The following is a 24,227-nucleotide window of genomic DNA, read 5'->3' as shown; positions in this document are numbered from 1 at the left end:
GGATATTTTTTTAATGAGTGAAATAAAAATTTGATTATATTCTCACCGTGCATTTTTTATTTTTTATTTTATTTGCGTAATAAATCGCTGATAAAAAATGTATGCATTAATTCTATATAATGTTTGGATAATACATATTATACATGTACTGATTTTTTAACTAATACATATAATAATACATTATTAAATTAATAATAAAATAACGCGATAATTAAGCTCTATATATATTATATATATTCATTTTCAAATTCTGCTAAATAATTTTTTGTAGTTGTAATCAAGTAATATCTATAAAATAAAATCGTTATGTATTGTATATTAGGAAACAAAATTAAGAAACTTAATATAATTTATGCTCTTTAAAATATTAAATTCTCAAAATGGCACTCGTAAAAAGTTCATTAAGGAAAGTCATTAATTTCTTTAATCAAAGTTTCTCTCTCCTGGTCGCGGCTGTAACGTTCCTCAGAGACAAGCAACGCGAGGCTCAATTCCTTTGGAATGCCTAGGATGTGTCCGAACGCGGGTATACGGTGTCTGCGATGAAAGCGGGAAGGGAAGAAGGGGGCTACTCTCGGGGTCTTCTCCCTGTTGTGTGTGCGCGTCTTTCTCCTCGCGGTCCTTTTTTACGGGACGAACGAGGTGTCGGAGGGCCCGCGTTTATATCCGAACCGATACGCGCCCCGGGTACTTGTTGTATTTATTCTAACGCGCATGCACGCCTACGTCTATATGCATTTAAAATATAGCACAGTTGGGCCCTAGTTTATGAAGGGTCAGGTCATGGAGCGCGGTCAGCGTTGCGAGGCGAGAGGACACAAAGGGAAGAGAGAAGCGCGGAGAAAGAGAGAGGCAGCCAAAGAAAGAGACAAGGAGAAGTCGGTTGGAATGGAGCATAAGAGGAAGGGAACACACCCGGTATCCCGAACCATAGAATCGTCGAACCATTGGCCCTGAGGCCCTGTTTAACAAGAGTCAGTTAATGCGAGTCATAGATCATCGCGGTATGCACTAAACGTTCGAAATATAAATAAGTATAAACACCGCGTAAATCACAAGGCAGGTCGCGGGCAAATTCGCGCGTAACGAAGTCCCGCTGAATTCTGAGACAATGAACCAGAATTTCGTGCATCTACTGCATGCGTTGTTCCTGATTGCTCAACAGTTCTTCTCTTCCTGCGCTCTGCGTTAGAGTATCGCGAACCCTCGAAAGAATCGTGGGTCGCTCCAATCATGAATCCTCATCTCGCGTCCCTGACCTCACCTCACCGCGAGAGCTCGAATATAATTCTGAAGAAAAACAATGCAGCTGCCGAGTCGATCAGATCGACTCTGAATTGCCTTGACGCAAACAAGTTGCATTTCATATTAGATTTATAGATTTCATTAAAAGCAAGAAAATTGAAGATAATGATTTGTTGTACTTTTCTCTTTTCAGTAGTAGATATCAAAGAAAGAAGAGACGAACGCTTATTTTTATAATTAACATTTATAATGGAAATTAATTAATGTTTTAATATTATTTAATGCATTATCTATTTATTAATGTCGCACCACACAATACACGATCTTAACATAATTTTAATTTTTTTCTTTATTGTCTTGAACAGCAAGAAAGTTGATTTTGTTGCAAGCAACGACAGAAAATGATCATCCTGTCGTGCGTTGACAGCAAATTAACAGGTTTCTGATAGCGAGCGTCGTGATACAAAACAAGGTGGATTAAAATTCGCGAACAAAAAGTTCACCCTCGTTCGTTGCCTGCCATTACGTCGTCGTTTTTGCAAACCGGTTTAGCAAACGTGGATCGCGCGATTTTTGTACTCGCATTTTAAGAAAATATCGAGGCGCGAATCGATTTCGCACGTCCCTCTTGGCTGGGATACCGTCGCCAAAATTTGAGTAGAGAAGAGAAAAAGAGAGAGATAGAGAGGGAGAGAGAAAGAAAGAGAGAAAGAGAAAGAACATGGAGTGGGAACGTAATGGTTTACATCCGGCGGCATTATCAATTTTGCTCGCATTATCTCTTTTTTTCGTTATTCAGTTCCTCTTGCAACTTCTTTCTCTCTCTCTCTCTCTCTCTCTCTCTCTCTCTCTCTCTCTCTCTCTCTCTTTCTTTCTCTCTTCTTTTTTTCTTTTTTTCGGCGAAACATCACGTTTTGCTTCCTGCACCAGCCCGGAGCACAGATGGTACCGCATTAAACATTCCCGTAGACTCGCGAGTCATTTGTCATCACGCTAAAATTGGGATCCAATTTACCTCGACTCGTAACCCCCCAAAGACAATCCGAGGATGATCATTAAACTCATCTTGATCACTAGCGGTGAGCCTGTTACTTCGAGAATAATAGTGTCGTCGCCGTTACGAAGAGTGTCATTACGTTAATGCGAAGAACATTTGCCTTGAAAAATAAGAAGTAAAAAATTTGTTCGACACATGAATCATCATATGGCGCGAAATACTTAATATCTCAATATCATTAACACAATAAATTCTTCAACTTTTTAGATTAGTTAAAAATTACTTAATAATGTATTACACGTATTTTCCATCTAAAAAAATTTTCGATACACGAATCATCATACGGCGCGAATTATTGATAAATATCTCAATATCATTAACACAATAAATTGGTCAATTTTCTAAATTAATTAAAAATTAATTAGTCGTAATTTTTCGTGACAGTATTTCTCGTCGCGAGTTGAAATCAATAAATATATATAATTCTTTATAATCAAATCTTACTTCCACTTTGATAAACTGCTGATCCTGACCTGGCTCATCCTGAAGATGGTGTGCAGGAGTGCCACGGTCAGGACAGACAAGGGAACCAGTGGATTCGGTTTCTTGAGCAGTCTTCTCTCTCGGCGGATTCCAAGGAGCTGAGTCTCGTAATGCGATATAAATGGAGGCAGGACCGGCCGAATGAAAAGCCAACGGGCAGACTCGGGTGGAGGAGATACATCAAGATCTCGGGCTGACGGTTGACTCTGTGCCCGACGGGGGGGCCGGTAAAAACTGAATCCTTCCCGCCATTCGGGGGCCCGCTCTTTTCGAGCCCCTACCCTATACGCTGTCGAGCATAATAAGGACAAACCTTTAATCTCGAACTCAATTATAATTTCTTCCCGCTCGCTAGACGACACGGCAGAGGATCAGCTTCTGGCTGCGGTCGAGCCAGAATTCCGAACCATTGTTTTCGTGGCTGCATTTTTTTACGAAATTAGGCTGGTTTATCGCAGTCGATATGTACCTCGTACATTTTAATAGCGCACGATCCGACACTTTCTCCGGCTGTTCGAGAAGCTTTGTGTAATTTGTGAGAGATTCAATTTTCATCGAGCTTGCTTTAAAGAATCGCTAGGAAAATAGGCTCGTGTGGGCGTGTCGTCGCCGATTTCCGGCCGTAATCAATGCACATAATCAACGCGGTCCTACTTTTTTTTCTCTCTCTCTCTCTCTCTCTCTCTCTCTCTCTTTCCTTCTTTTTTTCTCTTTGACAATTGTTGAAAAAACTTTGAGGCTATTCGACACCCGCGCACGCATTAAGCGGCTCGTCGTTGGAATACGAGATCCTCGGGCGAGCATCATGTCTCCTTCTACGCGCTTTTGCCCTTCTTCTTCAGGGGCACCCCGGGTAATCTCGGGAATCGGGAGAGCTCTTTGTGCTGCGTTTCGGGCGAGAAAACGCTTTGTCATCTGCGCTTCCGTCGTATATCGGGGGTGTGCTTGCTGGAAGGTTCTCTTTTCTCCCTCTGGCTGCATTATACTCGCCGCGCGATCGCGAGACAGTGCCACCCGACCAGGTGTTCTAGGATCCAAATTGTTACAGCATCCAGAAATCTCTCATTCCTCCCGGGATCCCGGCCGGCGAACAATAGCCGGGTCGCCCTATTCCGCGCCGCGTTTTCAACGGCCGCCGCCTCGCTGTCTCTAAACGAAGGTACTTTGTCGCCGACGGCGTGACGGGGAAACGAAGATCGTAATCTAGTTTGTGTGAGAGACCGTCTTCAAGGTATGGGGGGACAGTCTTTGTGCTTAATAAAGTAGCAGGGGAGACGCGCACATCGAAACATCCCTCTTACCTCCGTTTCACAAAAATCTTTGTTATTTTAGCATCGCGCTTGTGGGATCCACGAACGGTAATATTTTCTAAACGTTCGTGACCTCGCGCATGATCATTCCTGTATTAGCATCGTACATTGTTGAGGTAATTGTGGAGAAAATTACAGGTAGTCGTAATTACCTGCCGTGAATGCTTACTTAGCATCGCTCGACGTAATCTGATCAGCCAATCAGCATGGAAGGAGAACTTTGATTATATTGCATTTGCACAAGAGATTGCGATCTGCGCGAGCCGAGTCAATAGTCCACGTGTCAGCGAATTTTATATTATTTAATTACAACGGAATGACGTTCCATTCCAGCGGATCGTGTTAATGATTCTTACATACTTCAATAGGAACACAAAGCGGCAATATCTCTTTGATTTCGATATATTATCAATATATTATTTCTTATATAATTGGCGTGTTTGGAAATATCAGCGGACCGGTAAGACTCGTAAAACCGAAGAAAAAGAAAGATGACTATCGATATCTTCGCAAGTTGTCCTGTTGCTCCATGTCATTTTTTTTCGCGTGGACATAAGATCTTTCACCGGTAATGCATCAACCGTTAGTAGCAATGAGTGGTATGTAAACTAATCAATATGGATATATCTCTGATTATACCCCTCGCGAATAAACGTAAAAATTAAAAACATCTGAATATACTACTTTGATTTCGTTTGCTCTAATCAGAACGCGGTGTATCTTTAATCTTTCCCTGGTCCCTAAAAGTCGTTCGATTTTTTTCATGTTCTTTGTAAAGCCATTTATGTCAACCAGGGTTTGTCGAGGAACGGTGGAGAAGCGCAATTTATCGTCCGACTATGAGACGGTTTAATTCTACAATGATTAATATCCCGCAAAAAGGGGGTTGACGCGCGAGGGTTAAAGGGTTAATGCTCTCGTTGGGTCGATCTCGCGTTCTCGGTCGCCCCTTTTCTGTCAATTCCGAGTTTTCGAGGCTTCTCCGAGAGGTAGGCGAGGGAAACGGTGTGTAAGTGGACAGAAACGTATAGTGTGCAACGTAGATTCGTAACGCGCGAAGCGCGAATCGGTCCCCACCAGGATGCGCGGTCCAGGAAAAAGAGAAGGGGGTGGTGAAGGCGGTGGAGAACCGGTGGCGGCGGTGGCGGTGGCGGCGGCGGCGGTTCCAGAGAAGGAGAACTCGGTGAGGAGAAGGAGTCACGTCGTGTACCGAGACCTCGGAGTTCTGTCTCGCGTACCCGAGAACCGAGAACCAATCCCGGTATTTGCGCTTCCTTCCTACCGTGGATGGCGACCACCTCTTTTCAGGGGCGTAGCCGACGGTTTCCCCCATACACTACCCCCTTCAGGCCTTCATCTGTTCCTCGCTTCCCCCCCGTTGACGCGAATTTTTCGCGCGCGCCAAATTCTGCCCCGAGCGCGATGAAAAAGAGAGAGAGAGAAAGGAAGAGGAAGAGAGAGAGAGAGAGAGAAAGGCTGTGCATGAGCTTCATCGGCATTCGATCGAAGAAGCTGATGACTATACACACTTATCGCCGGCTAGGTGGCCTAGGTTCGTTCAACTCAGTCAACGGCGGTGACGATGACGATAGAACGTGTTATGCTGTTCGACGCGCGATCAGCTGACGCTGATCGGTAGATCACGGATTGACGAGCGATCCGTGAGCAGCGCAGTAATTGAAGGGTTTCATTCTGATCCTCTGTCTTGATTCGCATTTTTATCACTCTGATAGGAGGTCTTTGTCGGTGATAATTAGTCTTTCCATTCTCATAACGTTTAAGTCAGATTGTATTCAGTTAGTACGAATAGTTACTTTATAACTATGTCTCTCTTTAAAATATATATAATTAAAAAATTACTAAAGAATATGGAAATTTTATAGATACAATTATTATATAGAATCATTACTTTTAAGAGAGCATTATTTATATCTACATATCTTTCAAGTTATCTCTTCCTTCATTAAATACTCGCCTTCAGTTCCCACTTCGTCCGCGTATATACATTTCTTCACTTCCCTTTTCGTCCGTATATATTTTCGCCGGTTTCGCATGCGTCGATAATCGCACATAAAATGTTAAAACGGATGGAGGGACGGACGGATGGGGATCGACAGACAAAGCTGTAGAGTCTTGGAATATTCAAGCCAGTGACGCCGGCAGATTTACGGGCAGCTCGCCACGCAGACGAGTGCCTCTTTGCGGATTCTTGGGCTTCCACCGATATTATTAGCGATCGCGTCCTCTTTTTGATCGTGTCTAGAGGGGGAGCTCTCTTTCAACCGAGCTCGAGCGTCGTTGTCGCTTTTTTTTTTTTTTGGTTTTTTTCCCTCCAGACTCGCGTATAATAACGTCGATAGGCGATACTTGCTCGGAATCCCTCGAAAACCCCTCTTTTTTTTCTTCTTAGGTCCAAATATGTTTAAGCGAGTACTCGACCATGTCAACAGGACAAGAACTTGCTTTCCTTTATGCTCGACTCCTTTTTAATTCGTTCTATCGTGCGATAAAAAAATTGCAAATGTATGTGGTTCGATCGCTTCGCGTTTAATTTAAGCAAAAAAGGGCATATTTGAGTGATAGATACTATGTTTGAACGCGTAAAAATTTATATGTATCGCAAAAATCACCAATATTCGCGGATTTAAATATCGTCAGCCGCTGACAGAAAATCTATTTGTATGAACTAGTCCAGCGTGTAGTATCTTTACCTGCTACCGCACCATTTATCATTTAGAGCTCGCAATACCAGAAACGCATAATTACAGGTAATTACATAGGTACTATATACCACCAGAATAATTGTAGTCTTGTAGGCCATCGTTCGCCATCAGTATTCGTTCGATTACTGCCTTCGTATCTTTAGGATCGTAGCAACGACGAGTTTCTATCTTTTCATATACATTTTACATACCTTTATTTTTAATAATCATTAATGTGTATATGTTGGAACTGGGAAATGTACAGCGAATTAGATTCTTAATCGATACCGCGAATATAATTTGCCTCTATTCTTCGCCCTACTTCTGTCTCCATTTAAATAAGAAAATCTTATTTTTTGCTCCTACAAATATAAATAGTATTTATAAAAATATTTACAAAAATATTTAATGTTAAAAATCAAAATGTTGCAGTATAAGATTTTTTTTCTAATCTTTATGCTTGTAAGCCACGAAAAAATCCCTGAAACCAGTTTTCACGTATAATAAACATATCCTGTTTGGTTATCTTATAACCGGGAAGTAGAAGTTTAACCGTTCGTAAAAGAGGAATCGGGACTAACGCGTTCCATTTTCGAATTCACACGATGGTTCGCGCGAGTCTCACGTGCCCCGCGGAATCTTATTGACTATTCAGGCCGTGATACCTTAACTGCTCAGGATTCGATGTCTACGGGCTGTAAAGCGTGGTGTACTGAGAGAGAGTCCCTTACGGTGGTATTATCGAGATTACAGGCAAGAGGGTAGACCCCTGTGCGATCCGATGAAAAAAAACGCCAAGGATAAGGTGAGAGAGTATGAAAATGGTCGAGTAAATGACTCTCTTTTCTGCTTCGTGCCTTGATCTCTACAGCTTCTCTCCTTATTTTTTTTATTAACTCTTATTAAATTTCTCCATCATCTATTATTTTCAATTTTTTTCTATTTAAACTTTTTTAAGATTATTCATATAAGTTTATTTATATTTCTTTTTCATTATTATTTTTATTCGTTAACTTGACGCAACTATATAATTACTCCTTATTGTTTTTGTCGGAAGAAATTAAAATTAAATTATCATTAATGGTCATTATATATGTATAAAGAATCTTACTTTTAAGTTAACAAAGTTATTTATATTGTAGATAATTAAATGTACACATACATTATTGAATATAAATTCTTTTAATATCTTTAATGTTTGAAATATATCAAAATGGCACTAAAAAAATAAAAGCTATCTTCATTTTTCCACAGATTACCTCTAGAATATTATCTATATATATTTTTCTCCAACTATATATCTATATCTTTTCATTTATCTTTATAAAGATCCATGTGATACTGAGCTAATCCCTCGCTTAATATGCGTTAATATGCAAACCCATGAATGTCAATAAACCCGGTTATCATTATGAAACAGAGATATATGAGGCTGCCTCTAAAAAAAAAACAAATATTTTCTTTTCTATTTCTACGTTCGAATGTAAACAAAGCGCCAACGTGTCGAGCAAATAACCACGATGCCGATAGCCATTCTGAAAACAAATTTACGTGGCATCACAGCGTAGATTCGTTTAAAATTTCCATGTTTGGTAGGATTCCGGTCTAATGTATGCAATGTAATTATTTTGATCGCGAGTCTTTGGTGCGTGATTACAGGATTACATTGAGATTCCGCTTGGGCGTGGAGAATTGGACTTGGCTCTCGACGTTTCTGCAAATTGCACTTTGAATGCTCTAGTTATACGTTAGGCGAGTATTCAAGGGACCGCGAGTACATGAGAGACCGCGGCAACCGCGGAGGGATATATCTCCCTTTTCGTTGGAATGTTTCTCTCTTGCGCTCTCAACGATAATAATTTATGACGCGCGCGCCGTCTCGGTTAATAAAACGGATCGCCGTATGCTCGTTAATCCCGAGCGATAAAGTATCGGAATTAGTGGTATTAGGCGATTAGACACCTAGTATGCAGTAGATACTCGTGTCAAATAATGATAGAGAATAAAAGAATATCGTAATAGTTTATTCAACCGTGAAATTGCGTAATACGAAGTTACCAGTAGAAATGAAAAAAAAATCAAGTTATATAAAAGCTTTTAACAAGATGTAGATATGCATAGCATTTGTATTTAAGAAGGAAAGGCGAACCCCTTGAAAATTGTGTATATGTAAAATGTATACCAATGTAAGTCTAGAAAGAAATTTGAAGAGCTGGAGCAAATATTTTGGAAATAAACAAAATTGATACAACAATGTTTTCGATTTTCTTCAATGAGCTCCATACTCGTACGCATTTATATAAGAGATGTATTTCTTTATCATTCTGATAATGGGATACGCGAGATACGCATCTTCAGGTTATTAATGTATGTCTAGTAAGTTCGTTTCACTCTGATTTCGGTTATCCAGAAGAACGAAAGATTCTGTAGTCGTGCGAAAAATATCTTAACGATGGTTCTCATATCTTTGCGATCAAGTATACTGTTAAGAAGCAATAATTAATTCACATAACAATCAGCTCGAATGTCCTATCGTGAATTGAGTTATTAAATTCGACTCTAATTTAGCCGATCAAATCAAAGTTTATGTTTATGATTTTGTACATATAATATATCCGGAACAGGAAAAGAAAACAAGAAGAGGCAAGAAATTAGTTAAATTAAGATTGAAGTTAACCGGCCTTGATAAAACCGGTCATCAGTGAAGTGTCGTTAAAATGATTGATCGTGAAATAACAGTTATTAATACCGACTATAAAACATTTCAGGCCTCATCGTTAGCGTCGAGTAATAATTCTCTTGTTTGATAAGAGTGTCACAACCTTACCAAGCTAATCTGTCAACTTCGCAGGAAGAGTTCGTTTTACTTCACAAGATCGCCGTTTTTCGGCTTATTTGTCGAGTAACACGCAACTTTCCTATTTAAGGTTTCCTTTTTTCTCGTGGTTGAGCATCGCTGTTCGTAAGAATGAGTTCGTATTGATCACACTTGAGAAACCTCGGCTTTCCCACCCACCTCAACCTCCAAAGGAGATATGAATTCCTAATATACTGAGCCCCTCTCTCGTATCCTGCCTTCGAATCTCCTATCGACGACGGGAAGCTCGAAAAACTTAGTTACGTCTGGCGTCTCTGGCCGCGATCCAACGGCAATCAGAGCCATCTTTAATTCCTTTCTTCTGTCTAGAGTCTAGAGGATGACTTATGTCCAAGAAAGATTTCTTTTTATGATCCTGGTGCGAAAAGAAGCACGTTTCTGAGCATATTCCCTTGCGCCTATAATTTCGCATGCACATTGTAATAGTTCACACTATCTCGCTGCAAATGTAGGAACTTGACTGTCTATTCTCAAAATTTTATACATTAGAAATTACGTCAGTTGTCCTAGAAACGCATCGAAAATTTTCGTAAATTTGATTTTTTCTTTAATGATAAAATTCGTCTTGTTCAAGCAACTACTATTTTTTATTTTTATTCTTTAATACTTCTGGCTTCCTATACAAGGAGAAAATTTTTTGGATGCTTTTTTCTTCGACGAGATATATCGAAGCGCTCCGTCCATCTTTTTCAGGCATATAATTTACGGTCTTATGTCACACTGGCATCGCAATAACGGCGGCGGTGAATTATCCAAATAATTGTCGAGAGAGGAACGTGCGGGCAACCTGCCGCAGAAACAATAATGCGGCGACCAGATCGTCATTACTGGCCCGTAGAGTTATTATAAGCGAGTTAGGACAACAGCACGGCGGATCGTTAGGTTTCTCGTCGCGCCGAGGAAAGGGACACGGTCGACGTAAAAGCGGTTGAAAATTGTCGGGATCTAAGCGGCGCGTACCCGGATCGTGACAACAAGGCAAGAAAGAAACGTCGACGATCGTTTACGATTTTTCGCGTACCGACTTTCGAAACACTAATTGCTATCACGTTGAATCATATCCTGGATTAATTAACGCGACTAGCTGTCTATATTTATGGACAATGATTTTATTTCAAAAGAGACAAGCAAGAAATAATTAATTTAAAATTGTGGATGAGAAATAAATTGTGTTATTTATATTTTATCTTGAAGATTGTTATAGTAAAATTTTATATACAAATCACAATGCATAATATTATAGTAACAAGATAATATTGAAAGTTAATGGACTGAAATCGTATCTATTCTGAAGGCATTCGTCTCTCGGAAATAATCATCCCTTCATTCTCGTTATCAGAATGCTGTACTGATTATTTAAGAGTCGACTCATAACTTTGAATCTCCAGCGCGAACAAATTACTCGGGGAATATCCGACACGTATCCTAGCGGGAGACCGTCAAGTAGTACCTCATGAAGCAGCGTCGTTGAACGAAACCAATCGGTTAAGTGTCTTCCGCGCTATTAGAAGTGTCACGATTCCTCTTTTTTTGCTCTCTCCCCGATGACACCACCCCTCGTGTTAAGAACAAAAGCGGCCGTTGAAATCGTTCCCAAAGTTATTTTGTAATTCTCGTCACGCGGTACCGAGGCTTGTCTGTAACTAACCGTATTTACGGTATAGACAGCTGCGGGTAAAATGGTCAACAACTATGTGCCGACGTCACATACGGCCCGCGACAATGAGGTCTGATGTTCCTTCCGTGTCATAAGACATGAAAATGTCTTTTTTTTCCACGATCAGGCGATAGATGAGCCATAGATTAAAATATCTGACGATTAATTAAACTTCCGTAACATTGCGCTCTATTCATTTTTGTGACAATTGATGTCTCTACAAGTGTAGTCAAGAATGTCTTCAAGCCTCATATTTTTTAATTTAAAAAATATCAAGAGAACGGATCAATCGTTGAGCTAAATACAAATTTGTACACAGCATAACTCATTAAGTCAATTGATTAATTAATTATTTTTATTAAAAACTTACTTGTGCGCTCTTGATTTATCGACAAACAAATTATCGAGTTGATTTTTGATTTAGTGAAATTTCTCGTCATTCAATAAAGGCTATATAATCGATCTTATTTTTGGAGTGTCGGAAGGATGCGAGATGAATCTTTGTGCCTGCCAGCCTCTCGTTAGAACTCTTGCCACGAGGATCGTTCCGCGACGCGGCGGGACCAGCTTCGCCCGTCGTGAATGGTGGTGTGGAATGCGGTAAAGCAAATAGGCTCCTCTCGCGAGCGAATAGCTAATTACGCTTCTTGGCATTCCTGTTTCTGGTTAGGCGAGCGGCCGCAGAGAGCCTAGAGAGTCAGCGGTGCGCCGCGCCTTCGCCAGGAATTACAAGCTAATCCTCGACTCGTAGGAGGACACGAGCGGCCGCGGTCACCCGGGATAGACAAGAGGGAAGGCGGAGAAGGATCTCTCGTCGTGCCCTCTCTTCGTTCCTTTGCATCTTGCGTCCTCGTCCTCCTCATCTCGCACGGGGCGTTTTGCGTCTCGTGCCCCTCGCTCGCTTTTCTCTTTACCCGGGCGCGTAATGGCGTTATTTAATGTTTAATCATACCCGCCGTGCGCTCGCAGTATAATCAGAGTATAATTCAGACAACATCAACCACCGTCGACCACCGCCGACAAGCCCGTCGGTGAGTCCGGGGGTTCGTTGCGATCTGCGGTCGTCAGCAAAGAACCTGGGCAAGGCATCCACTATCCGGCTCTACGTGTGCCTCTTTACCTTAGTCTATCCGAGGTCCCCTCTCTGGAGGTCACGATGACGGATAGTCGACCGCGAATTATGCGTGCACTATAAACCCAAAGAATTCTATCTCGAGCGACATAAGATGTATTGATAATTTTGATTAAAACTTGATTAATCTTGACACTTTTAATTTAATGTAAAATGTTTGCTTAATTTAATTCGACCAATTAAATAAACAAACGGATCGATTTTTAACTACAGAGAGATAAATTCAAAGATTTTTTTTATGTTTCAAACGTTTGTACGTAATATTTTAACTATTGAAAGAAATAATATACATTGTTTTTTTTGCGTGTGTATTCTTTTTAAAATTACAAAGAGGAAGTTAATCCAATCAGAAATGTAAATATAACCAGTCATTCGTTTTTGCGAACATGCAAATATATTTCGTCGTGTCATTTCCATGCTGATTCATTCTCAAGTCGCGGATATACCGTTAACTTTCTGATTTACTAAGTATATTTGAGATCATCTTTATATAATCGGCTTTCACATATCGGAACAGCGAAGGATCAAGACGGTTTCTAGTAATTAGCGATCGATCTTTTTTTGCGAAACGTAGCGAGCGGTGCGCATCGAGGCACTAAACGACCGGGTCCTCTTTTTTGACTAGAAGGGGGCCCAAGGCCCACGGATACTCGCCTCGTGCCGAGTCATGCGTGGAACTCCCAGCATCATTGCCATAACTCGTCGCGCCATGTTACCTTCGCGGAGTTTATGGCATCGTCGTTCACGCGCACTCAGGTCGTAACAATTCGGTCGCTGCGGTATATCCGACGCACAATCATGTTCGTATTTTTAGCAAAATCTGCCGCTGCTCGCGCGACTGACAGATCCGAGAATTTATGCGCTCAAAGTACGAACTTCTTCGTGCCATCCATTTAAGAAAATGAAAAATTAAATATGTATATTCAATATTCGTGGTCGTAAATAAGTCTCTCCCTGCATTACGTTCAACTATAACATCCTAACGAGAAACAATTTTTTCTAAAATTATTTTTCTGTCTTTAAAAAATTGTTTGCGCCCCACATTGCACACAAACGTAATTACTCTCCTAATCAGTCGTTTTTTCAATCGTATCCAAAACGAGCTGATGATATGTGGGCCAAAGCGTCACGGAGGAAGCTCTGAAAGGCTCGGCGTGGCTTGATGGCGGGAAATAACGTGGCACATTATAGTGAAGCATTAGAGTGGCCGGTAGCCGACCGGCCAGTTTTTTGCCGGATTCCAGTAGCGCCTTGGACAAACACCGAAGAGCGGAGAGAAGGGGGGCCACTTCTCTCTCGGTTCACTACTTTTACTAGGTTATTCACGAACGGTTATCTCGTGACTCGTTCCGCGCCGGTTCCTCTCCCAGCGTCTCGTCCGCGTGTTCTCGATGAAGCCCGCGCGCGGGGCATCGAGAAGAGTGCCCCAAAGAAACCCTCGGAGGAATCTCTACCTCCTGCTATGTAGCGCTCGTCCGCGGAGAAAGTGATGAGCTGACATTGGATTCACTTCGCGAGCTCACTACGAGAGCGGCAGAATCGATACTTTATGGCGTTTAAGAATGGATCTTCTTCCTCTTTCGAATGCAATGATAGAACGTACACGTGAGAAAGGATTATTGATAATAAATTGCAAAAATCTTGGAAGCACATCATGATAATGTATGTGTGTAATTAATAGAAACAAAACTTAATTATTGCTTTTTTTGGAAGAAATAGAAATTTAATATTGTTATTTTTGTATCACTAGTTTTTTAATCATCTTAACATTTTTTGATATTTTTTAAAATTCTCTCGTGAAATGCATCGAAAAAAGATCACATTCAATCTTATGTAATTCAATAAAAGAGACGATTGGCAAACGCGCGGCCGGAATCTCGCTCGTTGAAACGACTTGAATAACATGCTAACTGGAGCATCAGCAGTGATGGTACCCCTAGGAAATGCACCCCTACCCCTTAAATTTTTTTTTCGTATAATCTTCGCTATCTCCTTTTCTCCTTCCCCTTTTCAGTTCTCCCGATCCCCAGCCATGAGTCACGTAATAGTTTCTCCACATCGGCCCTAATGATTTATGCCTTCGGTCGGGTTTTATGTATTTCTGCGCAATGCGTGAGGCTTCAGCTTTTTTTAGGTTCTCGCTCCACTCTCGGAGAAGCCGAGAAGAGTAGAATGAAAGAGAGAGAGATGGTGAGAAACAAGGGGGAAAGTAACGGGGGGAAAGAAAGAATGGTCATAAAGCGTCACCGATTCTAAAGCTGCTCACGCTGCCGTTAACTATACGCAGCCTATATAGATCGATATAATTAATAGCTTAGCCACGGATCAGGTAACATATGGCCAGGGACGGGACACCAAGGAGACAGGCGCGGGCAAAAGGTGAGAGGAAACCGATTTCGTGGCCGCCGCGCGGTCTCAAAGTTGACCGAGAGTTTGCGGTCCCACCCGCTGAATCGAAAGGGATTAAAACCGAATATACGAATGCCCGACGTCAAGGAAAAAAGGACGATTCGCGTCATGGCATGCTAATTCCTACCTGGTTGCGTCCACAAGGCCTTCTACTCCTACTCAGAAGGACGCATCTTGCTCCCTCGAATTCTTTGGACCATACCGACCGCCTTAATTATGCCTTGAGCACCTTTAAAGCGGATTCTTTGCAAGCGAAATATATATTTTCAATAATATATATATTTTGATATAAATATAGAATATTACGTTATATAATAAGCATTTAATGATGTAAATAGATGAACTATGAATTACATGAAATAATAAAGAAATCGTTGAAATATTATTGCGATCGTACCGTTACAGCTTGATTATTGGATAATTGAGTCATCATTTAATCTTTCAATGTGCATGCCGAGATAGTAACATATTAAACCGATGCTTTTCTGCAATTCTAAAATTTCTTCCATTAATATGAAATTTTTATCGAAGTAAAAAGTCATTTAGCAAATATGGCATCGACTACCGAGATAAAGCTGACATGATCCTGATCTACGAGGAAGGTAAGACATAATAATGAAGATAAAGTAATCCTAAGGCTGAAAACGTGTTCAATACCGGATACATTTATAATTCTAAGCCGGGCGTCCTTGCAGAAAATTTCTTTATCGTACAACATTTGACGCGAAGTCTGTGCATCTATCAAGTTAATTTCTTTTGTGTCTTATCGAAAAACATTGATATCTTTTTTTGAACAACGATATATACAATTACACATACATCTCAATTATCTTGTACTCTTATTTTTGCATGTGGATTTTTGAATAAAAAAAATAATATTTTATTCGGGGTTGTGACGTTTCTCGAATTTTTTCTCAATCGCTAAATTTTAGTCTACTCTAAAGTATATTGTACGAGTGACCATTCTGAAATCTATGACTGAGAACTTGGAATTGTGAAGCGAACCGCTTTTCTTCAATGTGTCGATTCTAAACGGTTTCTCGAAGGAACCATCGAATGGGAGGAATTCCACGCTGCAATTTTACGCATTGTGAATCGTTGGGACGGGAGAGATCCGAGAGATTATACCGGACGACTCAATATCCACCGACACACGCAAGCAACACGAGGGCAAGAGCTCCTCGTTCCGCTCGGGACAAAGGAGAGGAAAGTATATTCAACCCCACGACGAGAAGTTACCATTTGCATTTCCGCTGCAAGCGCGGTGCCACGCGCCGCTCGCGTATCCCTCGTACCCTTCGACAAAGCACGCGAGCGAGGAGAGAAGCGGAGAGTTTCCTCCGCCGTGTACTTTGCATAATTTTACGAATCGCGCGTATAATCGTTCTCCACCGTGCTAGAAAAAACGTGCCGACGACGGTGTTCTCGGTGTACCCTGGCGAGCTACCCCGCGAGTCGATATATTAGCATAAGATATTTGATGGAAGGAAAGGAGTGACGCACACGTGCTATCCTCCGCTGTCAGACGACACGTGGCCCCGCGATCGGAAGGGTTGAGATCCAGAATGAATTTGTACAAGAGAAAATCCTTCCCCCGCGCCGAAACTCGGGGATCCGCGTGTGGAGAACTCGAGTGAATGTTTAGACATAGGTGTATATACGGAAGTGTCGATGTGACACGTGCCGCGACACGACGGTACGTTTGCTCGCTCCGCTCGTCGTGTATACTCAGCATTAGCATGGGATTTCAATGCCGGGCTCGGCGTATAGATATTTTCTTGCTTTTATTCTTCGGAGCGCTTTTGGACGTCTCGTGTATATAACTGGAATGTATAAGAGATTCGGTCTCTCGAGCCCTTCACGTGGAGAACTCCTATATACTCCTAGGGTTGTGACTTTCATAAATAATGGAAAATAAAAATCAATTCGAGGAAGTTCCCTGTATTTTTTTTTTTGCTTTTCACGACACATTCCGTTTATTAATAGATGAAATCTCGTGTCCTATTGATGCGTTCGTTTTTATGCTAAGGATAAATATTTAAAAGAATGTCTGAATCTACTATTTTAAACAAGCAAAGTAGTGAATATGTAAAGTATATGAAGTCTCACAGGTATCTTTTTTCGTATTTGACAACGACTTTACGCGGGATCTTAAGAGGGATTAAACTGCATACGGAATCTTCGTTCATGAAGCAACTCGACTCAAAAGGCGCCGACAACATTCTATCACCAGAAAATCAATTTTGTCAACGAATATCGTCGTCTATTCTCTTTTTTTTTCACATGTCTCGTCCTATTCAAGGCGGCGATTGCGTCGTTTAGGAAATTTTATCGAAGCAGTCGCGGTGACGCCGATCGTGGACTGTCGATGAACGACCATGACCATGCGGCACAATGGTTCATGTGATGCTTCGTCTCTTCGCTCAGTGTCGCATATATCTACGTCGCTTTTGTTGTGCCTAAGAGGCTTCGAAAAAGCACCGTGACTAATTAATATCCGAGCTTTTTGCCGAGAAGCGGTACAGACGCGCGTTTCAGATTTGTGACCAATCACGATGTTATCCCCGATCATTTTAACAATTTTTGACTTTTCCCTTTTATATCTCGAAATATCTCTCCAATATTGTTTAATATAATTAATATAATTGCGTAATGTGAAAATTTATTCTTTTATTTAAAATTAAATCCCTAAGAATTTCTATAATTATTTAATGATTTTCTAATCTACCTTTCTAGAAATATTTCGTCTGAATTTTTATATCGAGCAATTATATAAAAGTTTATATAATTTTAATGGCTGTTAGTTGCTTAGGAATAAATGATTAGAGCCGTGTCGAGTTTAGTGTTAATTATAATAGTAATTATAAATTATAAATGAATCCAAACACATCTATGCTTGAACTAAAGTATTTAAAATTAAAATCCATAAAAATCACGAAGTTGTAAAAACTTAACTAAAAATTTAATAATTCTCTTTATATGTTGAGGTCCGTATGTCCTGTGAAAATTGAGAAGATTTAATTACCGTTTAAAACTCATAAATAATGAATGGAAAAAATTTATTAAAAATAATTATAATTGTGAGGAACAATCGAAACGTGGTAAGTGATGAGCACGGATTTGAAGCGAGCATATCACCTCAGTGTGTTTCCCTGTCATTTCTAATTTACTAGGCGGATGCGAGTTAGTCTCCCAATTTGCAGCTACTAATTTAACTTATGATTTCGTCATATGATCGAAGTTATAGGCTTGGTTAGTAGCTAGAATGCCATGTATGTCGATCAGATCGAAATTCTAAAAGCCAATGTCGTAACAAATTATATCATGTATTAATTCACCGTAAATAAAATGATAAAGCATCGCATCTGTGTATTATACATATATATAAATTACGTGTGTGTTAATTCTATGTATATTGATACGATTTTTATTCTGATTGTGATAAAATGTTTCTACCGAACATCTCAAGGAATAATACTTCGCCCTTACTCATAGCATGTACATCATTTTTTTTATCGAAATATAAAGTTTATCTCAAAATTTCACGCGAGTCAAAATCCTAATTGTATCATTTATTTCGATTTCGTATTTAAAGTTAAATGATAAAAATTCAAAACAATCGCGACTTACCAAAACGTTTCTGATGGCTCCTTGATGGCAGGAATTGGAGGATATTCGGGATATATAGGATACAAAAATTGAAATAAGAAAATAAACAAAAAATAATGTGTATATAATACAGTTTTATTTTAGTTTTATTTTAGACTAGAAACGGAAAAATAATATAATATTAATAACATAAAGTAATAATAATAATAATAATAATAATAATAATAATAATTAATAGTATATTAATTATTATCATATTATTTTTAATTATATAATAATATTATGATTCTCTTGACTAATTACATAAAATAATATACTATTATTATTATTATATAATTAATCAATAATAATGACAATAATTAAACGTTAAATTAATAATAATTAATATAATAAACTATTGTATATACATAAGCAAATGATAGGAAACTAATACAGTGATCGACATACATAACATATGTTCGTATATGAATACTAATGTGTATGTACGCGATATAAATGAGTGTATATTTTATATGTGTGAGGAAAAGGAAGCGAGAAGCGAAGCCACACTCTCGTCAGCCACGAAGATACAAATGTAAAATAAAGTAAATTGAAGAGAGAGGAAGAGAGAGAGGAGAGAGGAGAGAGAAAAGTAAACGATGCACATCGAAAACTATTCAACGTCGAGACATCTGATTCCGAACCCAATCGGAATCACGTGGGCAGACGAGAGCGTGACCACATTTAAAAAAAAATTTAAAAAAAGAAAAAGAAAGGAAGGAAGAAAGAAAGAATAAAAAAGTTTTATAAATAATTAATATAAAACAATATATTTTGTCTGTGATTAGATAGCTGTATATATTTGCGAGTAATTTTCGAGTAATTGTCATATGACATCATATGACGTCGTCGTTAATAGCAGATAAGGCATTAATGTGCTGAAACGCTGTTTATAAGCTAAGATGTAAAATTCATCAAGAGTTTACGTCTGTACCTAAATAAAGGAAATCACGAAAGAGAGAGCCCTCGCTCGAGTCCCGATTCGGACCCCGGATAGGAGCGAGAATTTGCGAAATATTTACACTAACGTCGAACGCATAGCGCGAAAGAAATTCCTGAAGGGTGTGAAGATGTTGGAATGGCTTCACAAATAAGGATGATGATAACGATAGCGATATAAATGGAACAATCGAAAGAAAGCTTCGTATAATAATCGATTAAATAAAAGATACGCGCGTCTTTACAAGAGATATAACAGATAAATATAAAACATAATAATATAATTGTCATAATTTGAGTCTCTTTACAGCGCATAATTTACAAAAGTTTAAATTCAAATTTGTTATTCAACAGCAAATGGGTAAATCTTTCAAACAAAAAAAAATTATTCTCGTTTTATATATCCATATATCTTTTTTACAAATTTCTTGAAAAACCCACCCTTCTTTCTTTTTCTCATTCTCTATGCTATTTACGCGAAATCTCATTCGTTCTTATGCTAATAGTTATCTGATGATAACTGTAAGGAACTTTTCATATTGCCTAACTGTGGATACATCATATTCGCGTAATATATATAATAATATATATATATATATATATATATATATATATATATATATATATATATACGCATGCATGCATGTATTATATTATATGCATGCATGCACGTATGTATGTATATGAATGTATATTGTATATATACATGTAGACGTATTAGATATATACATAATTGTATTAGAGTATATTTCTATTAATATTTAACTGTTTAATACGAATCATTTAATACTAATCAAATAGACCCCTTAAAGTATCACACGGGCCTAGTTTTACAATATCAACATGATTCTAATATATACATAAAATACATCAATATATGTCCAAGGTATAGACATATATATAAACGACTATACGCTCGCGAATTCGAAATTCCGTAGTGCAATTTCAATTTTAACGCGAACGCCAATGATCCACACTCATCTCTCTCTAAATTTTATAACAAAAATTCCCGAAAGTCGAAACAAAAATTTTTGAGTGACAATTATAGTTGAGTAAATCCCCAGTTACGTTAAAAATAGTTATAAAAATAAATGGTTGGTTAAATTATAATAGTACGAATTTCGAATTCCGGCGTCGTTTAGTCGTCTAAGAGGTCAGCCAGACACTCACCGGTAGTAGTGCTAGCTGCGCTGGCCGTAGCACCGGCGGGATGCTGCTGCTGCTGCTGCGACTGGAACATCGCCGTGGGGTGAAGGAACACGGATCCGTACATCATATTTTCGTCCGACTGCTGCTGCTGGCTGATTTGCTGACTGGTAGTAGCGACTACCGGGGAATTACTGATACCAGAACCACTGCCGCCGCTGCCGCCACCGAGTATGATTGGTGCCCCGGGAGTCGGCGGTACCAGACTGCCCTCTTCGACGGCGACGCGCACCGATTCGATGTGCCGCCGTGAGAAGACGTGCTCCTGCAGCGGGGTCTTAGCCGAATAACGGACAGAGCACAGTCTGCACTCGTCTGGTCCGGTCGGCCCGCGATGCGGTTGAACGGCTGAGCTCTCGGCTGGTAGACCCGCCGCTAGCCTAGCCTTCTTCTCCTTGGCACGAGCATTCTGGAACCATACCTGCAACTCGTCTCTATTAGTCTCCGTGAATTCGGATCAAGATTAGACACGCGCGCGCGTCCAATAGCTTCCTCGTGGATTTATTTACGAGCTCGGAGCCGGGCTCGCACGAGGACCATCGATGCTCACCTGGACCACTCGCTTCGGCAGGCCGATCTCGCGGCCTAGCATCTCGCATTCGGCCATCGTCGGTGTCTTGTAATCCGAGAACAGCGACTTCATCACTTTCACCTGGGTGCCAGACATCTGCGTACGGTACCGCTTGCCGCCGGATTGACTAGTGTTCCCGCCGCTGGATTGTGCACTGGTCACCGGCGGTCCAGAGGTATTCCCGGTGTTTCCGCTAGCGGGTCCTTGCCTCGAGCTTTGAGTACTCGAAGCCGGACTCGCCGGGCCGCTCTCGTCGTCTAAAAATTCCGTGGTCTCGCTCATGCTATCCTCGTCGCAAATGCTACGCTCGGATAAATCAGTCAGGGGTCCGCAGTCGCTGCCACCGCGAAAGTGAGCGCCATGTTGCTCTTCGAGAAGACTATTCAAACCGCCCAGAGTCAGTTTCATGGGTCGGCTGAGGTCGACCGGTTTGCTCAGATCCAACGGTGACTCGCCGCTGTTGTTGCCAGCTTGATGATTCGCTGTCTCTTGCTTTCCATTACTAGCACCACTGTGCATTAGTTCGCTAAAGTATCGCTTCATGTCCTCGTAATATTTCAAAGATTTTAAAGACGTCTCCATGTCGCTATTATTGATCGGCGGAAACAGCGGCGGCATCATATGAGAAGTTGAAGAATTAGAAGGAGCAGATTCCATCGAGAGCTCCTCATCGGGGATGTTGTCGATGTTCACTTCACCGCGAGCTACCTGATCGGCGTGCTTACTGCTAAGATGAGATTCCAGGGCGGACTTTACCTTGAATAACGCCGGACAGAACGGACAGCGCTTGTTGATCACTTGGCTGTGGGCGCGAAATTGACCCTTACGTTCGCGAGCGCGTGTATTCTGGAACCACACTTGCACCACGCGTTTCTTCAAGCCAACCTCGCGGGCGATCGTCTCCAACATCTTCCTCGATGGATTCGACTCGATCTGATACTTTTGATAGAGATAATCCAATTGCTCAGGGAGAATCGTGGTTCGCAAACGTTTATCCTTAGGTTGCTCGTTGTGTTCCGAGTTTAAACGGTTGTCGCTGCCCGTTCCTTCCTCGGAGTCCTCGTATTTTCTCTTTTGCATCATGGCAATGAGCGGATGTGGGGTATCTGTTGTAACACCGGAAGTAGCATTAAGTGCTTGCTGCTGCAGAATTCCGAAAGGTGAATCAGGTGGGTAGGCTGCTGGCGGAAACAGGGACGGGTTCATGATATGTACTATCTGATGCTCGCGCCAAAGCTCGAATCGTCCGAACACCAAGTTGCATTTCTCGCACTGATAGCTACTTTCCTTCGATTCCGTTTGTGACTGCTGTTGTTGCGACTGCTGCTGTTGGGACTGTTGCTGGGACTGTTGATGCGTTTGAGACGTCTGCTGCTGATGTGAATGAGGAGGCGTAGCGATGTTCAACGGTTGTTGTAATTGTTCGGCGAGCGCAGGGGCGGCCGATGGATTGTTGGTTACCGTGTTGTTTGTAGTTGTGGTAGAGCTGCTGTTACTGTCTTCGGAACTTAGAACCGCGGCAACCTGAGCCGCCGCAGCCTGGGCTTGCGCGCTCCTCTTGGCGTCTTCCTCTTTGAAGCAGTGCGTTTTCTGATGGCGTATAAGCTCGTAATATCGTTGAAATACTAACAAGCATTTTTTGCACTGATAGTTTAATCCTGGCGTTCTTTGAAATCTACCGGAACCATCGTCAGTCTCGCGTCCGCTCGCTGTCACGGGCTCGGTGGCGGGTTGATTTTCATAGACTTTACGTGCCTTTTGTCTAGCGTTTTGAAACCACACCACAATCACGCGCGGGCTTAAGCCAAGAAGCTTACTGAGATACTCTAAATCATCGTCTTTCGGATAAGCGTTGTTCTCGAAAAATTCTTGAAGAACTTTTATTTGATAATCGGTAAATCTCGTTCGATTGGCGCGCTTCCCGGAACTGCCGCCAGAGGCGTTGCTGCCATTACTATTGCCGCCAAAAGAATAATCCGTCGGTCCGCGACCCGGGCTCACAGATCTCTGCGGTGTAAGTGCCATGGCAGCGATAGCGTTTGACACTACGTTACCTGCTCCCGGAGTGGGATTGGCAAAGTTTTGGGGCGCCAGTTTCGGTGGTAACATCGGAGTGCTCGGGGCGTTTGTGATCGATGGAGGATGGGATGAAATGTCATGATGGATGCCCGAAAACACGGAACTCATACTGAGCGCAGGTGAATGCGGTCGTGATTGTTGGTCACCCGAACTACCGGGCGAATGATGCTGCTGCTCTTCTTGATGTTGTTGAATTTGCTGTTGCTGTTGACATTGCAATTGCTCAGGCATCTCTTGCTTAATTTCGGCAGGCTGCGATGTGCTTGCGTTCTGCATAGATGGCGGAGGCGTGGTTTGCTTATTTGGGCTTTTATCGTCGGAGGAACTGCCAGATACGCTAGAATTTAACGGGGTTACTTTCGCCTCGCCGGTCTTTTCGTATTCCTCGAGATTCAGAGTGGTACTTGGCGGATTATTGAAATTGTAAGGACTGTCCTTGTTACGTTGCCGCTCCTTAAATAATGTATTTCGGAACCAATGTTTTATAACTTTAGGCGGCAAACCGCTCTGAGCGGCCATTTCCAAAATCTGTTCCTCACCAGGAGAATTATTAATATCAAAGTGGCCGCGTAGTATTTTTAGTTGTTCATCAGTGATACGCGTACGCGCCCGTTTCTGTGATGCAGCTGCGTTCGCCTGAAAGGTCAAAAAAGTCCTTCGTATTTTCCTTCCGCTTGCTAATATTTGACATATGCAATTGATATTTGACAACTCCGCGATGCAGAAAATAAACAAAACAAAAAAAAATAAATACATAAATACCTTTTTTCGTTTCTTTTTTACTTTTGCATGTAAATTTAAACATTCTTTTAAATCTCTTTTAGCCTCCTCGTCACTGTCTTTATCTTCCTCTATATTATTTAATATTGCCTGTACTACTGTCTGACACTATTGTAATTTTATTTGTTGAT

At 40.9% G+C, this 24,227-nt stretch overlaps 2 protein-coding genes across 12 annotated transcripts in view; one reads left to right on the top strand and one right to left on the bottom strand.

Annotated features, from left to right (window-relative positions):
- The window catches only part of Zfh2 (Zn finger homeodomain 2), a 386,236-nt gene that overhangs the window by 63,542 nt on the left and 298,467 nt on the right, over positions 1 to 24,227 (bottom strand). For all 10 annotated transcript variants that reach the window (XM_083034260.1, XM_083034259.1, XM_083034256.1 and 7 more), the window contains 2 exons: positions 21,217 to 23,952; positions 20,631 to 21,087 (listed from right to left, as the gene is read on the bottom strand). In XM_083034260.1, the coding sequence (XP_082890386.1) occupies positions 20,631 to 21,087; positions 21,217 to 23,952 (3,193 nt within the window). The remainder of the gene's footprint in view (positions 1 to 20,630; positions 21,088 to 21,216; positions 23,953 to 24,227) is intronic.
- LOC145934056 (uncharacterized) overlaps positions 1 to 24,227 on the top strand; it is a 137,428-nt gene that overhangs the window by 108,357 nt on the left and 4,844 nt on the right. Inside the window, exon 11 of one of the 2 annotated variants that reach the window (XM_083034267.1) lies at positions 2,792 to 3,020. The exons of the other annotated variant lie outside the window; for it this stretch is intronic. Coding sequence (XP_082890393.1) covers positions 2,792 to 2,982 — 191 coding nt within the window. The 3' untranslated portion in view covers positions 2,983 to 3,020. Of the gene's footprint in view, positions 1 to 2,791; positions 3,021 to 24,227 lie in introns of those variants that run through there. 2 annotated transcript variants of the gene reach the window in all.

Source organism: Prenolepis imparis, unplaced genomic scaffold (genome assembly GCF_030444845.1).
Source record: "Prenolepis imparis isolate NDT839.2.m4 unplaced genomic scaffold, iyPreImpa1.0 SCAF_3, whole genome shotgun sequence".
Classification (NCBI taxonomy): Eukaryota; Metazoa; Arthropoda; class Insecta; order Hymenoptera; family Formicidae; genus Prenolepis; species Prenolepis imparis.
This window is presented reverse-complemented; position numbering and strand designations above follow the sequence as displayed.